Here is a 17,550-nt window from a genome sequence, read left to right on the forward strand (position 1 = left end):
TGTTGTTCCTTGAGGCCCTCAGCTGAATGCCCCCTTCTCACCAGTGACCCTCTCTGCTTGCTCTGGCTGTGACCTGCCTTTCTGTCTCAGACAGGCCGCCTCCTCCCTCCGCCCCACTTCTGGGCACTCATTCTACCCTGAAGCTCTTCTGGGACAGATCCTCCCCACTTGTTGGCTGGGACCACTTACAGGGGAATTAATTGGCACACATGGAAGAAACACAGAAGCCAGCAATTGCCAGCAATGCAGACTAAATACTTTATTAGGCTCCAAATTGAGAAAATGGTAGTGCGAACCTGTTTCAGTATAGATCCACCACCCTCCGCAAAGAGCCTGCCTTGGCGTCCACGGCCCCCCAGTCGTGGTAGTGCCTGTACTCCCCGGGCCTCAGCAGGTACTGCCGGCCCCGGTAGTTGGGCATCTCGTAGAGGACCCAGCAGCCCTCCAGCACGTGGAGCGAGCGGACCTCACTCAGGCGGAAGCGGTCCTGGATGCTGGAGCAGTCCTCGCTCAGCTCCATCACGGGGCCCTTGTGGTCTTCTCTCTCGTACAGGCGCAGCCTGTGGGAGCGGGTCTGCTGGGTCCACAGAGAGAAGGAAGAAGCAACCCGACAACAGGTGAACTTGGTGAGCGGGTCCCGGGACTGTCAGCATACAAACTGAGACTGGGATTGCTGTGAATGCACGGATCTGTCTCCCACTAGCATTTTACAGATATTTGCACACTCAGTTTCTATTTCCTATTTAGGAGATGGAATTTTTAAGAGGTTCAAAGTCTGGGTTAGAATCCACTAAGAACTTGAAAATCTTGGGGCCGGCCCGGTGGTGCAAACGGTTAAGTGCGCGCGCTGAGCTGCGGCAGCCCGGGGTTTGCCGGTTCAGATCCCAGGCGCACATCGATGCACCTCTTGTTAAGCCATGCTGTGGCAGTGTCCCATATAAAGTGGAGGAAGATGGGCATGGATGTTAGCCCAGGGCCAGTCTTCCTCAGCAAAAAAAGAGGAGGATTGGCATCGGATGTTAGCTCAGGGCTGGTCTTCCTCACACACACACACACAAACCCAAAAATCTTGATTCCTGATGCCCTGTGTTAATTCAAACCTATATTTGGGGGAAGATGTAAAGTATTTTGACTAGTATTTTTTTAGTATGAGTATTATCTCCCAAGTTTATATACATATAAATTTATCACTTAAGTAGGATTTTAAAAATCACATACTTCAGTGAAAAATTGGTTTAAATAGTCACTTGGAACCAGAATTCTACTGACTTTCCAAATTACGGAAAATTACCTTTTCTAAAGTTGGATACTGCCTTTGAATAGCCTATATTAACAACAGAGTTTTCCATTTTTTACCATCTACCGTGGAACCTATCTAATTCATTCATTATCAATTCTTTTACTACGAGTAAAGATGAATTGGACAGAAATACTGCCTTCTCATGCCCAACGAGCTTCCTCTTTTGCAAGTTTCATTTCACATTCTACTAAGATATTACATTTGTTAAGGACAACTTTTGTTTGATCTAATGTACCGAAAATTAAAAATACAGGTGACTCTTCCCAGAGGTGAATTCTTCCTTACATTCTCTTCTGTTTTTGTGCATGTATCTATCTGGGATAAGGCAGGAATCCAAAGCCCACTTAAACCTGTGGTGTTTTTAAGGGAAAATCTCCCTCACCCCAACCCTCATCAACAGTGCCATGAGGACACTCAGGTGGTATGATTGCCATCAAGTCACACTCACCTGAGGGATGAGACAGCAGGAGCCCACGGAGTCGCCTTGGCCCATCCAGTGCTGGTAGTTGGGGTAGTCGCCGCGCCGCACCAGGTACTGGAGGCCCTGGTAGTGGGCACGCTCGTAGAGCATCCAGCAGCCGCTGTCCACGCGGATGGAGTTGCAGCGGCTCAGGTGGGGCTGCAGGTTGGGCTGGTCGCTGGTGCACTCATAGCGGCGACCCTGGAAGGCCCGGTCCTCGAAGAAGGTGATCTGCAGGGAGAACGAGGTGACAGCCAGACGTCAGCTGGGAGGGCCCCCCACACACAGCAGACACTCAGTGGACACAGTGTGGCCCCTCGTCGGCTCACCTTCCCCATGGTTGTTGACAGCAATGACCAGCGTCCAGTGTGTGGGGACAAGAGTGACAGCTGCTCTATGTAGCAGGGCGGCTGCTGCGTTGGCAATAACAGCACAAAAGGGGCCCCGGGTGAGTAAGGGGATTTTATAGATCCCTTTTACGTGCTGCATTCAATGGAAATTCCTGTAGATTTGCCCTCCCTCTCTGGTACTTTCTAATGCTGTTCTGTGCGTGTCCTCGATGATTCCCGAGACTTGCTTTCATTTGGATTGTTAGTGTTTTCTAAATTTATCAGCAATTCAGTCCTATTTTGACCTGAAACTCATGTCTCTACACATATGGTTTAATTATGCCCCATGTATTTTCTGGGATAAACCTGTGTCTTCAGAGAAGTGCCCAGACTTCCATAGAGGCCTGGTGAAGCACAATGGTGACAGAGACCACTCTAACTGAACACTTTTTTCTTTACACAGTTTGCCATTCCAGTGCAAGACACAAGTCTGCATTCTGGTTTTGCTAGTTTTGACTGTGCTGACCCGATGCTTGAAGACATAGCTATAACTTCCCTCTGGTGGGTGTTCTGGAAATCAGCTCTGGTAGCCAGCTTCTGATAAGAGCCAGGGGAAAGGTTTCTCTGGTCAATGGGTCTGAGACAGAGAAGTATACTGCTTTATAGATTGCTTCTCTTCTCCAGGGCTGCGGGAGGCAGTAAAGCCTCAGGGACTCAGAATGTCCACGGAGGAGCTGCATGAACTTGGCGAGCCATGTGACCTCTCAGACCATGAATTATTTCATCGCACTTATCTCACGGGACATAGACTGGTCGAACGAGAACGGAAGGAAGGAAGAGCCGCCTCCGACATTTGGAAGCTGGCCTGGCTCAGAGCGAGGCAGTGGTACTTCCCTGTTAGACATCAACAATCACACAAAACACCAACCTCAGGCGAGGTGACCTTGAGACCACGATGAAACAAGGCCAAATAAGGCCACTTCGTGGTTCTTCTGAGCACAGGCAGAAACAGCGTGCCACCCACAGACACCAAACACCCCCTCAGCCAAAAAGATTAACTGAAACTTCCTTATCAATCACAGCTCTATCCTTGTCCTAAGCCCCGCCCGGAGTGGATTTATGGAGACATCCAATCATAAAACTACCCCCGCTTCCTGACAACATTCCATCTAGAGCAAAGCCCTGCTTTTCTAGACCCTTCCCCAAATCACCCAACCAAAGTACAAATCCTGTATCTTTCAAACACCCTCTCACTGAGGCACTCCACACCTCCCCATGTTGTGCTCTCCCCGCCCTAACAAGTACTGAACCCACCTTGTTTCACAACCAGTGTTCCTAGTGGTCTTTGGCTAAAGGACATTGACATGAATAACTGGGATTTTGTGTATAATGTGTTTGGCATCCACTTGACACAAATGAGCACTGAATAAATGTTTGATATTAGTAATAGTTCAACGTTATTAAGGATGACTTCAGCCTTTTCATCTTTCTCAAAGATATTCAATCCTCTCAAAAATGCCTGAAAAATTTCTCTGCTAGGAAGCCATTTGGTGATAAAAGGAAAAAAATGTAGATTTGGAAGGGACTTTAGAAATCATCTAGAATTTTCAAACTCTGGTATGCATAAGAACCACCTGTGCTTACTAAAAATGCAAACTACCAGGTCCTGCCTCTCTAGAGATTCTGCATCATTAGATCTGGAAAAGATTCCAGGAATCTGTATTTTTATTTTTATTTTTTATTTTTTGGTGAGATAGATTGGCCCTGAGCTAACATCTGTTGCCAATCTTCCTCTATTTTGTATGTGGGACGCTGTCACAGCATGGCTTGATGAACAGTGAGTAGGTCCGCACCCAGGATCTGAACCCACGAACCCCAGGCTGTCAAAGAGGAATGTGCGAACGTAACCACTACACCACTGGGCCAGCCCCCAGGAATCTGTATTTTTAACCAGCACCAGATTGTTCTTGGATCAAACAGGGTAGTAAAAAACAGTATTCCAGCTTATTCATTCATTTTTTTGGTAAGGGAAAGATGTGTTTTAGCCATCCCTAGGTAGTGTTTTTTAGCACAGATACTTTCTCCTTAAACATGTAGGCAGAAACGCTGTCTGCTTTGTTCTATAAAGTTTCATATGTGCATAACGAGAGAACAAAGCAGAAGTCCCAGCCCTTAAGTGACAGTGCTGGTGACACGGGAAAGCGATAAAGCTGTCCTAAAACGCCCCCACCCCCACAACTGCAGCGGCCTTACCTGGACTCTCATCAGATCTCAGCTGGACTTCCAACAGTCTCCTGACTCGGTCCAGTCTTGCCTTCCTCCAAACATGATGGCATCTTGGAGATGTGGCCTTTGGGAGGTAACCGGGTCATGAAGGTCCAGTCCTCGTGATGGGATCAGTGCTTTTAAAATTAGACTCTCGAGAGCTTCCTCTCTCTCTCTGCCAGGTGAGGATACAACGAGAAGACGTCCACAAACCAGGGAGCAGGCTCTCACCAGACACGGGATTTATCGACATCCAGATCTGGGACTTCCCAGCGTCCAGAACTGAGAAATAAATGTTTATTGTTTAAGCCATCCAGTACATGGTGATTTTATCATAGCACACTGAACTAAGATGGCCGCTCACCTGCTGGAAACACTTCCTGACTCCCGCTGCCTCCGAGCACCGACTCCTTAGCGTTGCACACCAATCTGACATCTTGTGTGTCCCCAGATGTGCTGCCAGAGCACACCGAACCACTTGCAGTTCCCCAGATGCACAATGTTATTTTCACACTTCTCTTGTTTTTGAGTGTATTGATCCTTTTCGCCAAGACACTACTTCTACATTTTTCATCCAGAGAAATGTTACCCTTTCTTCAAGGTTCAGCTCAAGTGTCAATTCCTCTGTAAAGATTTTCTGGAATCGTTCTTAGTCCTCCAGGCTGATTTTAATACTGTTCCTCAAGCATCTTGTTCATACCATTGTAACGGTAACGATTGCTTATCTAATTATTTTGTTTAGACATCAGTTCCTTGAAATAAATGAGGAAAGCCCCTATTCCATCTTTATTTTTGTATTCTCACTAACTGACGAAATGGACTGGCACTTTAAGGTTGCTCAGTAAATGCCTGGGGGTATGAATGTTATTCCCTAGTCTGAAATTCATTGCTGTGATAATCCATGGGGACTATTTCAAACGCTCAACGCACACAGGCATACACAGTCACATCAGAGTTCAGCATTTGCAACTTTCAGTGTGTGGGATGACACGAGATCCCTGCCTTTGATCTAATGGGCCTTCATCATAGGGAGACGAGTAAGCAAAAGAGAGCAAACAGGAACACTGTGTTGTCCCCTAAACCCTCTGCTCCTTGGTAATTCTGTCTGAGATGCCAATGAATGTCACAACAGCAGCTGCGAGGTCCAGAGTTTTGCTTGTCTGAGGTCCAGCCAGCAGTTGACCTTACCACCCGTCTTCCTGCTTCCTAGTAATTAATGCGGCATTTGTATCATATCTGTGCTTGGTTGAATGAGAAGAAGTCATTTGACTGGAGGCCATGTAGACCAAACTACCCCAACTAAGGAGACTGGGGAAAGGACCAAGAATCTCCATCATAGCGCAAGCCTCTGGCCTCTTTCTCCGTGTGTCTTTGATGACTGTTCCATAATTGACAGGAAGACAGGAAGCAGTCATTGACCCACCTTTGCTTAACTCCTATGGCATTCCTTTTGGAACAAATTGACTTTTGTGTTAAAGCAATACATTTCTTCCTGTTTAAGCAACAGGTGTTGTGATTGTCACTTTTACTTTAACAAACCCACAAAGAAGAAAATTTGATCTCAAAGTCTGGAGGGGAGGGAATAAGACACACACTAACATTAGGACCTAGCCCCATGGCAGCAGAGCAGGAAGACTGCAGAGGGAACCCACCATGAGGAGACCCCTTTGAGGGAACAGCTCAGTACAGCAGCTCTTGGCCCTCCTTCATGGAATAGCTGCTACCTCAGTTTCCTTGCTTGGTGGGCCTTTTATATGGTTAGATAGGCCGGAAGACATCGTAGATTCAAAGGGAGGAAGGGGGAAAAGGAAGAAGAAGATGTTAACTCTGGGCTTAGCATTACGAGTCAGGATACGCAGGAAATACTGGAGTGTGTCAGCTTGTAGGATTACCTTGAAGCGTTGGTTCACCTTAAGGGGGAAAAGGTTAGTGGAATCCCGTAGAGTGTCCCTTCTCCTGTTCCACTCTTGAGGCTGCTTCCACCCCAGACTCTTTCTGGTTTTGGAGGTCCAGGGTTTACTTTAGGGGGAGGAGGAGAGAAGGAGGAAGGGGGTGAATTAGGGGTTAGTTCCCCGGCCACTCCCCACTGTGGACTTTTTCTTTATGTTAAGAGTAGAGGGAAGGTCCCATTCTCTTTGCCTCAGGGATGGAAGAAACCGATTTGCAAGAAGAAAAACTTGGTCAATGAGATCCAGGGTCTCTAATTGTATGCACCTTCAGTTCAGGTGTTTCAGGCAAGTTTCCACGTCTGAAGTCTGTGATTTTATGCCTACTAGTAAACTAGTGTAAAACTCAGCACTCCGAGGAGCTTTTGGCTTTCCAATTCATGTTTGATATATTATTATTGACAAACAGAGGACTCTGGTTAACGTCTCCAGGAAGCCAACACTACTGTTGGGAGTTTAAAGGTTAAAGAACTGGGATTTAGGAACAATTAATATGAAATAATTCAAGAATCTGACTATTTTCCAGGGAAGGAACCTTTATGAGTAGCCTAACCATATGCCCCGCTTTGCCTGGAATGGTCTTGGTTCGTGCCCCTTGTCCCAGTGTAATCATTAATAGTACACACTTTCACTCTCAAAAATGACTTAGTTTAAGCAACAAATTAAATGCTCTGTTTATAAGCAACTTGGGTGGCAGATATGGAGTCCTTGAGAGCATGGGTTGGAAGGAGACTCTATGAAAAATGAACAATCATGTGGGTACAGCTAAGAACAGAGAAGAGAGGAGCAAGGGAGGTAAAGAAGACCAGGCCACCCAGTGGCAGGTTGGAGCTTGCAGACCGTCCAGAGCAGGGCCCCCTGGTACTAAATTTGATACTCTGGTGCTGTATGATCTAAATTCGCATCTCTCTCCAGAACCTCTACAACAGAGCTGCTGCACACATTAATGCTTTATGTGAGAGACGGCTCAGGAGTTAAGGAAGAGGAGTTGTGTTTCCCGTCTGGATCAGTGTGGTGCAGGGAGGGGAAGGGGCACAGATGGGAGAGCAGGATTGTCCCCAATGAAGGGACAGGAGTCCAGAGTGGAAGGCACCTGGGAAAAGCACAAACCACTTTTCCCCTCTGCAGAATTACAGAGACCTTGGGTATAATGTGTTGGATGAAGTGGGACACAAGTCTCCCATGCCCCGTGAGACGAGAGTTGAGCCATTTCATTATAATCTCAAAGGATGGGCTACTTCAGATGAATCTTGACCCGAAGCCACCAGCTTTATTGAGGAACTTTGGAAGAAACAGCCCTAAGAATCATATTTGATTACTGCAGGATGCTAGTGAGGATGCTGTTTACTCAGTAACCTCTTCACCAGGACCCACAGGAAAACTTTCTTCTAGGTTTCAGTACTGGAAATGGTTAGGCTTGTTTTGAATCATTAATTTATTTGCCTTATAGAGTCTGTGAGTCGTGGAACTGATCTTGTCTCCCTCTCGGCCTTAGTTGCTGGATCCAGATCTTCTCCATCAACAGCCAGCAAAGTGCCTTACAGTATACGGCGTGGGTCGAACTTCACTCCTGCCTCCATCTCTCTCTCTCTTACTCTTGTTTTTCCTCTGACTCAATTTCCTCATTCTCCTATTTTAAATTTCTTTAATTATTATACTGTAATTTTTTATTAGTGACCTCAATCCATTTTTAAAAAATAAACAAACATACAAACAAACTTCTCTAGAAAATTTCAGTTCCTTATTTTCCACTTAGTGTTACTTTTGATAATAAGTAGTCATAATACTTTACTTCCTATTAAAATGCTAGGAAGCTGAGTTTCCCTGTGAGCATGTGGTTTTGGTAGAAATCCTGAAATTCTCTACAAAGCACCTACAGCAAAGAGACAGTGAATTATAGTTGGACTGGGAATCTTACGGAGGAATGAAGTATTGGAAATGGAATTGGGAGAAAAGGAACAGTGGCTGCTAGAAGGATGGGGTGCAATGGGGTGCAATGGGTGAGAGGGACAAGTTTGTTTGTTTATGGAGCTGAGTCTAGATGCTGAGAACGACTTTCCTCATCAGCTAAGACTTGGACTGTATAGGGAAGATGGCCGGGATAACTTGAGGTGTTTCAACGAGTACTAATGTATCATTGTAGCTGCAAATATATGTTTGTAAGACTAACCACAAATGGCTTTGGCCCAATTGAATAGAACTTTGAGCCTATATGGTTTATAGTCTTTACAAGAATGCTGGCAACAACATCCTCTACTTCATTCCTCTTACAAGACATCATTTCTTATCTTGAAAACATGTCATTTTGTTTGGCCAAGTACCATTATTGCTTACGAAGCCTTAATAGATTGAAAGAAAGGTAGGACTCCATTAGTGCCAGAAAGACAAGCTAAATATTTTATTAGATTCTAAAGGAGAAAAGTGAAGAATGTAAATACTTCAGTAAAAATCCATGACCCGTCTCAAAGAACCAGCTTTGGCGTTCACAGCCCCCCAGTCGTGGTAGCGCCTGTACTCCCCCGGCCTCAGCAGATACTGCCTTCCCCTGTAGCCGGGCATCTCATAGAGGACCCACCAGCCCTCCAGCACACTGAGGGAGTGGATTTCACTGAGGTGGAAATCGTCCTGAAGAGACAGACAGTCATCTGTGATTTCTGACATTTGTCCTCTGAAGTCATCTCTCTCGTAGATCCTCATCCTGTAAGGGCCCGCTTGCTGGAGAAGCAGACAGAAGAGGAAAAGCACATGAACACAAACAGAAATTAAAGTTCCAGCCCCTGCACCTCCCCGGCCACACCTGCTCAGAAGTTCTCTGGGTCTAAACTTGCTTCCAGAACAGCCATGTTGCAGAGTTAAAGAGACTTCCTGGCCCTGACCACCCACCCATACTGAGTCTGATGATTTATGGGCAAAGCTGGGGACAGAACTCAGCAGCCATTCAGCTGCTCTCCACCAGTCTCTGTCCTTGGCAGTTAAGGTTTGCCTAAAATAAAATTGTCAATCTAATGCTTATTATTAGAGAAAGTCCTTCTCAAAGGAGAAAAGTGAGAGTCAAGTCTCATTTGATATATTACTCTTGTTAAAAAGGAATCAATGTTTAGCTATTTTCTGTAAAACCCATGTTTTGGTTTTGAGGTACACTATAGAACACAGGATTATTAAGCTCTCATAAAAATGAGATGCCACGTTTTCCTCATCTCTATTTTCATGGCCTCAGTTTCCGTTCGGGTTTCAACCTGTCCAACACTTCAGCTTCCTCTCTGGCTCCTTCTCCTCCTCTTACTCGTTTCCCCCAGCTGCATGAATCATCCTCCTAAAGCCCAGTTTGGGTGACACTGTGCCCACGCCTCCCACGTGCAGTTGTAGGAACTCTGCGCTCAAGCTCCAACCGTGTTGACTCTCAGACATGGGCTGGCTCTGGTCCTTCCTCTGATGTATTCCTCTAAGGCAGCTGGCAGCTATCCACCACGAAATCAGAACCGAAACCAGAAGACAGGGGCCTATCTTCTCCAGGAATATAATCAAACAGAAAAGGAAGCCAAAGCCAGCAAAAGTATTTTTATCAATTAAACAGACTCAGATTGTATCAATAAATTTTGATCCACTGGATTTCTGAGTTGATATGGCTTAGAATGATCACTTTAAGAAATTACATCTTGAATAGATGGTAACTTCAGTCTCCTCCATGCCCTGCTTTTTCTTAATTAGTCCTTAGTCTTTTAATTTTGATTACATTTAAAATACAAAATCTGGGAACGTGTGATTTTAAAAAACCACCAGAGTTGGTGAAGAATGGCTTCCCATCTGATGCACCTTCTAGACCAGACTGCATCCACTAGGCTCCCTTCCACTTTCTGCGCTCTGGTTGGAAGGAAGAATGGGATTTTTAAGCGGCTTTCATTTCCAAAGAGACGGAAGACACAGACAGGGCCACACTCACTGGGGGGATGAGGCGGCAGGAGCGGATGGAGTCGCCTTGGCCCATCCAGTGCTGGTAGTCGGGGTAGTCGCCGCGCCGCACCAGGTACTGGAGGCCCTGGTAGTGGGCGCGCTCATAGAGCATCCAGCAGCCGCTATCCACGCGGACGGAGTTGCAGCGGCTCAGGTGGGGCTGCAGGTTGGGCTGGTCGCTGGTGCACTCGTAGCGGCGACCCTGGAAGGCCCGGTCCTCGAAGAAGGTGATCTGCAGGAGGGAAGACGTGGGGGCATGAAGCGCTGGCCCCGCCGAGGATGCTTCGGTCCCACGGGGGCGCACCGGGGCCCGCACTCACCTTTCCCATCTTGGAGCGCGCAGGGGGCTGGCGTGGAGGGGCTGGGAGGCCGCTGTCTATATAGCAGCCGGACTGCTGCGTCCGCAGGAAATGCACAAAGGGGCCCATTTCGGTGAGTAAGGGGATTTGCCAGCTCCCGCTCCCTCCCCCTGGGCGTCGGGCGAGCTGGCCGGGTCACTCTCATTCTTTCTGGGAGGTTCGGGGTGTTCTAATTCACTAAAGCTGTTATTGCCACCAAAACGAAAAGCGTCTACTCTTTCAGTTGAGCAAAAGGATGAGCGAAATTCTGTCCTCACGCTTTTATTCCGTAGCCTACTCCGCTTAACTGACTCCTCCAAAGTAGTTAAAGTAAGCAGCATGCCTGCTCAGAGACTGGGGTGTTAAAAAAAAACTTCTTAAAAACTGGAATTTAAATAATAAGGAATCTTAAGGAAGAGGGAAGCAAGTGAAGTCATCTGTGAAAGTGCTTTGAAAAGCATAAAGCTTAGTTCACATTCATGATTCTGTGATCATTGCTGTTACTTGGGGCCTATCTTGAGTAAAATTGATACTTGACCGGAAATCTGTAGGCTCCTGGGGGCGGGAATTCGCTCTGTTCCCTCTGCCCCTGGGCCCTGGGCGAGGGCTGGCACATCGCAGGCCCTCAGTCCTCGCTTTGACGCGAAGGGAGCTGACAGTCATGGCCTCCCCCCTTTCCCACGCCTCACTGCGAGCCTCCCTTCCTTCTGCTGTGACTGCCCTCCGGCTCCCTGCCCCCTTCAGAGCTCCTGGGGTCTCTGCCCTCCTCCCTGCAAACTCCTGCGCGCTTGATGAGGGGGTGGAGGCCGCGGGAGGGGTGGTGGGGAACTCTCCAGGTACGCGCCGGCCTGCCTCCTCGGGCTTTGAGATGCCGGCAGCACCGAGGCAGACGACAGAGCCTCTTGCAAGTATGGACTTCACAGTGAGGCATGGGGACCCCGGACGCCCCCGAGACACTTTCAAGGGGTTCAGAAGGTCGAAACAGTCTTTGCAACAATACCAAGATGTTATTTGCCTTCCTCCCTCCTACTGTTTCTCAAGTGGACAGTGGAGTTTTTCTCGAGGCTGTGTGACAATGAGGAGATTTGTAAAAATGTAAGACGAAGCCAATGTTTTCATTAATTGTTTTTGCTTTGGAAAATACGGTTATTATTCATAAAAATATGCTATTGGTGTTAACATGTATTACTAAGTCCCTTCCTATAACAAGGGAAACCCAGCGGGGTGGGTGTCCTCTGCTGGAGTAGAAGCAGTTCAGTGTGCAGCTGATCCCCAGGCAGGCAGGAGTCTCCGTGAGACAGTAGAGCCTGTGGGTGGCCCCAGTCTACCTCTCAGCCTGTGCTGTTTGACGCTGTGACACTGTAGAATCTTCCCAGACGCTTGCAAGACTAGTGAGCACTACAGGAGCCCCGAGGCCAATAATTACGTCAGGACATATGCAGGATCAGATAAGAGACCTGGAAAGGAAGTATTTGGTTCCAGAGCTGGTGAGAGACTTGGTGTCTGTGGATTCCAAAGTCGTGGGGAGTCCGGTCTCGGAGTCAGAGGCCTGCACTCAAGGCCTCCCAGCCGTGCGGTCGTCGTCCAATGCTGGAGCCTTGGGGACCCGGATGGGCCGGGTCGGGCGAGTGGTGCTTCCGTGGCCGGCACCATTGCCTGGTGCAGACGACACACCTCGAGACCACCTGCCCTGCCAGTCCCAGGGCCCAGCTTTCACACCGCTTCCTCTGAAGTTATTTTCTCCACAGAAAGACGTGCTCACAGGCACCATGAACCTGTTGAGTAGGCACTGTTTGCGGAGAACACAATCAAGGAGCAACGGCTGCACACGTCCACACGCACCTCTGCAGTTTCTGCTACTGCTCAGGCGGTCTTTGGAAAGTCACATAACTTCCCCAAACCTCAGTTTCCCCATTTATAAAATAGGAATGACAAGGAAAATCTAATGAGATAATGGACTTGAAAGCACATAGTAAATTGTAAAGTAATACCAGTGGTGAAAAAATATTATATCATTCATATTTTAATAAATACTAAAAATGATAAAATTAATAGAATTCCTTGGTACATCAATCAAAAATAAATCTTTGTGTTTCTGGGCTTCAATGTCATAGTGTCTACATTTTTGCTTATGGTATGGAAACTCAATGTAATCAATGGATAATTTCAAATATTGGGACACTTTGGTCTAATTTAGCAAAGATCTTCTGTTTGGTAATTTTGATTTCACAATCAAACGATGAGTACTGTTTGTGTGTAGTCTTGAGCAAGATGCCCAGGGGAGGAATAACGTACATGAGGACTGTGCAGTCAGGGGGCATGGAGTCGTTGAAGTCCACCCCCTGCTGGTGGTGGATGCCCCAGCCCAGAGCATCGCCTCTTGCAGTCTCCCTGCATGCACCCATTTGCTGTGGCTGAAGCAGGGCTGCAGGTTGGACTGGCTGCACTCACAGGAGGTGATCTGCCATGGAACATGTCCACAGGAAGGGAAACCCTCCCAAGAACACATTGCCAGGAGTTCGTCGACAAGCCCCTGTTGTAAACCTACTCATTGTGGCTGGTGGACTGCGGATGCAGAAGCCAGGGGTGTCATCAGCTGTAACGGAGGCTTGGGGGTGTGCATGCTTGAGTGTGTGTGTAGGTGTGCACATTCCAGATCTATCAGGTGATTTAGGCCTGATTTGGCTAACAGTAGAATTTCTCCATTTTTCTCATTTCCATATCACCAATGCAGTGTTTTTGTGTGTTTAACTTGATTTTTCATTACATTATAACTATGTATCCTTTCTGTTAAGTGCTTTGGAAGTCTTTGAAGCAGTGTGGAATAGGAAAGTGGATATAGAAAGAACAAGTCAGAACAAGTGTCCTTGCTCTCATTATTTTATTGAACGCTTTTATGCTTTTGTGAAGAAACAGTAGTAGTAAACACATCCACACTGAAAACTGTGGGTACATTTGTTTTAAATCTTGGCAGCTCAGAAGGGCTAACTACGGAGAATTTTTCCCATTTTGCCTTCTAAATTCAAGATGTCTGTGATGATCTGGGCCCATGGTCCCCAATACTCCTGCCACACCTCCCTTTCCCAAAGCTTATCAAATTCCACCCAATCCTCAAGGCCGTCTAGGTCTCTTCTCAAGACATCTCCTCTTAGAACCAGCTTTTACCAGTCTCTCCTTCTGTGAACGTCTACCTCCACTTCGTCACCACCCAGTTTAGCACTTAAGCATTGCCTTTCTCATGTAATTTCCTCCTTTCCTGGTTTAGTGTCTTCAACAAGGTTATAAGCTCAAGGGTAAGGACCATATCACACTTCCTTATCCCCCATAATTACTTATTAATTAATTAGGTGGATAAATAGAGCCCTTGAAACAGGAAAATAGTTACCAATAATGATTCCGATTCTGTCTTGGGAAACAGTAACTCTCCCACGAGAGGTCATGAGTTACCTGTGTGGATGATCAGAGACACGGAAGCCACTTTCTCCCGCTCACTCCTCCAGCACGTTCCTTGGTTCTGATACCCTCCAGTTCTGTCCTGTCTTAGTGACCTGGAAGACATGAAGGGAGGTAGTAACGGCCCAGAAACCTGCAGGCTGGTGTAGGCCGACAGCAGGAGGCCTTCCTGAGGGTGGCGAGCATCAGAGCACCTCCAGGGCCATCCTGTTAGGTCTCAGAACTTCCCTCTAACAGCTGAAGGAGAGACAGGAGGTGTGGCCTGGGGAAGAGAATGAAATGAAAGAAAAAGTGATAAGCAACATTTCTGTGAAGGAAAATAAGGAAAGAGATTCCCAGCCAATTCCTTTCATTTTAGAAGATGGATGGGTCAATGGAATGAGACACTGGGTCTTGCATGCTGCAAGTCATGCTTGTCATGGCTCCTTGTACATCAGCCAACACCCTAACCTAAATTATGCGGGAGATTAAGGGACTGAGGGCAATGAGCCTTTTATGACAAATATTTGAATACCGAGTTTAACTCTTAAGTTATATACGAGTTTTTTTTCTTTAAAAATAACTGCAAAACTCTTTTTTAAAAAGTCAAGTCTTATTTAAATCAGAAAAAAATTATAAACACATTTAAGTTTCTCTAGAAACTCATAGTTAAATAAACTTGTATATCAAAGCTTGTATATATAAGCTTGCATATCAAAGTATTTGAATGGATCTGATATAAACCTGGCTTCTTCCAAAAACAAAATCATTCATTTAGGAGCCATTAAAGTTACCTGAGGCCTGTTAGACGCCTGAGTGTGAATAGCTCCCCACCCCCTCCCTGCAGAGATGTTTTGGTTTATAAGCTGGGTTTTCCTGGCGTGTTTGCAGACTTCTCTCCTGACTCTCTGGTAGTCACTTACGCGTCTCCCAGGTGAGACCTCTTGAGTTCCTCAGCACATCACTGCCACGACCCTGCGGAAGGAAGCCGTGGACCCTTTCATTTCAGTGGGCAGGACTGAACCTGCCGCCAAGTGTGCAGAGCTCATCAGGCTCATGATGATGATGATAATAACAGTTCCTAATCATAGCCTCCTGCGTAAAGAGTGTGTCATGTGTTCCAGACATTGACCAGGAATCTTATACAAAGTATGCATGTAGCCAGCACAGCACAGGACTTCCCCAAACATCTGTGAGATCTGCGGCAAGAGCATAAGTAGAGACCCCTCTCCATGGACTTCCCTCTCTTCTCACTCCCTCACATGTCCAAGCCCCATCCACATGCCTTCCCTCCCCACAAACAGCTGCTCTCTGGAGGACAGGCCTGGTGAAGACTCTCAGGTCTGGGAAGCAAGCGTCTAAATGCAGGGAATTCTGGGGCCCCAGGTATAAGGAGCGTGCTCTAGAAGGAGGAGTGTGGTGTGTCCCCGTGGCCCACAGATCCCTGTCCTGTGAGGAGGATGGCAGCCAGCTTGGTCCCTGGCTGACCGAGTCTAACCCCATACTGAGCACTGTGGAGAAACAAATCCAAAAAGGTACACATGGCTCGGGAATGGAGGAACTGGGAGCTGAACTCAAGTCTGCCAGCCTCTGAGGCCTAGACTGATGCCTCTGCATGTAACACGGCTTGTGTTGGATGTTACCTTCTAGACGAACACGTTTTATATCTTCCCTAAGTTACACACTTATCGTAGGTTCAGTGTTATACTCTTTTTTTTTTTAATTTGCAAAAGGTCTAGCACCCAAGTTGCCTGCTGTGTCCCTACCAACCCTGAGAATCTTTGCTCTAACAGGAGTTCCGGTATATTCTAGTGGATTCTTCAATTGACTGATTGCTGCCAGGCTGATTTCTTCAGCCTGGCTCTAAGATCTCAGCATTGACTGACTGTAAAGGGCTCCGTAGTCCCTGATTCACTGATGTGTGTGTAGACTTCTATGACAGCAGTAATGGGTGACTGTCAAAAGGACATTGAGGATGTTCACATTTCCTTGAGTTAGAGGAATTTTTCTAGAAAATAGTTAATTTATTCTGGCCCTTTTGCCCTATAAAGTCCGTGTATATAGCATCACCACAGTCAATTTTAGAACATGCTCATCACCACAATGAGAAATCCTGTACCCTTTAGCCATCATTCCCTTGTCTGCTCACCCCCCAGCCCTAAGCAACCACAAATCTACTTATTGTCGCCGTAGATTTGCCTATTCTGGGTATTTCATATTAATGAAATCCTATAAAATGTGGTCTTATGTGACTGGTTTCTTTCACTTAGCATAGTGTTTTCAAGAATCATCCATGTTGTAGCATGTGTCAGTACTTCATTCCTTTTTGTGGCTGAACAATATTCCACTGTATGGATGTATCACATTTAATTACCCAATCATCCATTGATAAACGTTGGGTTATTTTCACCTTTTGGCTATTGTGAATAGTGTTGCTATGAACATTTGTGTATAAGTTTCTGTTTGAACACTCCTTTTCAATCCTTTTCGTTACATACATAGGAGTGGCATTGCTGAGTCACATGATAACTCTATGTTTAACTATTTGAGGGACTGCCAAACTGTTTTCCATAGCAGCTGCACCATTATACATTCTCACAAGCAATTTATGAGTGTTCCAGTCTCTCTACATCTTTACCAATACTTGGTATTTTCTATTTCTTTTTTTCTTCTTAAATTATTATAACCATCCTAGTGGGTATTAAGTGGTATCCCATTGTGGTCTTGATTTGAATTTCCCTAGTGATTAATGATCTTGAGCATCTTTTCATTTGCTTGTTGGCCATTTGTGTATCTTCTTTGGAAAGATGTATATTCAAGTTCTTTGCCTGGTTTTTAATCATGTCGTTTGTCTTTGTGTTGTTGAGTTGTAAGAGTTCTTTATATATTCTAGATGCTAGACCCTTATCAGATATATGGTTTGTAAATATTTTCTCCCATTCTGTGGGCCTTTTCACTTTCTTGATAGTGTCTGTTGATGCATAAAATGTTTTAATTTTGATGAACTCCTATTTATTTATTTTTTTAATAATTTTATTTATTTATTTTTTTCCCCCAAAGGCCCAGTAGATAGCTGTATGTCATAGCTGCACATCCTTCTAGTTGCTGTATGTGGGACGCGGCCTCAGCATGGCCGGAGAAGCAGTGCGTCGGTGCACGCCCGGGATCCAAACCCGGGCCGCCAGCAGCAGAGCGCATGCACTTAACCTCTAAGCCACGGGCCGGCCCCAATTTATTTATTTTTTGTTGCTTGTGTTTCGGTGTCATATTTAAGAAATCATTGCCTAATAAAGGATCATAAAGATGTATGTCTATGTTTTCTTCTAAGAGTTTTATAGTTTGAGTTCTTACATTTAAGTCTTTGATCTACTTTGATTAATTTTTGTATATGTTGTGAAGTAGGGGTCTAATTTCATCCTTTTGCATGTGGATATCCAGTAGTTCCAGCACCATTTGTTGAAAAGCTACTCTTTCCCCATTGAATGGGGAAAGGTCTTAGCACCCTTGTCAAAACTCAATTGAACATAGA

General features: G+C 46.0%; 2 protein-coding genes across 5 annotated transcripts; both read right to left on the reverse strand.

The window, feature by feature from the left end:
• Window positions 1–301: 301 nt before the first annotated feature.
• LOC101403302 (gamma-crystallin C) lies at window positions 302–2,098 on the reverse strand. Of its 2 annotated transcripts, none has more exons than XM_004426850.3 (3): window positions 2,090–2,098; window positions 1,749–1,991; window positions 302–574 (listed from the first exon to the last, which is right to left on the reverse strand). In XM_004426850.3, exons 1-3 carry the CDS (start codon window positions 2,096–2,098, stop codon window positions 302–304), a joined length of 525 nt encoding a protein of 174 aa, XP_004426907.1. The 2 variants fall into 2 exon arrangements, with proteins under 2 accessions (XP_004426907.1, XP_014640257.1); XM_014784771.1 differs by having other exon boundaries at window positions 302–577.
• A 6,641-nt stretch (window positions 2,099–8,739) lies between these two features.
• LOC101403569 (gamma-crystallin B) lies at window positions 8,740–10,580 on the reverse strand. Of its 3 annotated transcripts, none has more exons than XM_004426851.2 (3): window positions 10,572–10,580; window positions 10,241–10,483; window positions 8,740–9,015 (listed from the first exon to the last, which is right to left on the reverse strand). In XM_004426851.2, exons 1-3 carry the CDS (start codon window positions 10,578–10,580, stop codon window positions 8,740–8,742), a joined length of 528 nt encoding a protein of 175 aa, XP_004426908.1. The 3 variants fall into 3 exon arrangements, with proteins under 3 accessions (XP_004426908.1, XP_087291092.1, XP_087291093.1); XM_087434966.1 differs by having other exon boundaries at window positions 8,740–9,011; window positions 10,237–10,483; XM_087434967.1 differs by having other exon boundaries at window positions 8,740–8,998; window positions 10,227–10,483.
• Between the last annotated feature and the right edge of the window lie 6,970 nt (window positions 10,581–17,550).

The sequence above is a fragment of the Ceratotherium simum genome, chromosome 9 (genome assembly GCF_057802395.1).
Source record: "Ceratotherium simum simum isolate JZ-2026a chromosome 9, ASM5780239v1, whole genome shotgun sequence".
Lineage (NCBI taxonomy): Eukaryota > Metazoa > Chordata > Mammalia > Perissodactyla > Rhinocerotidae > Ceratotherium > Ceratotherium simum.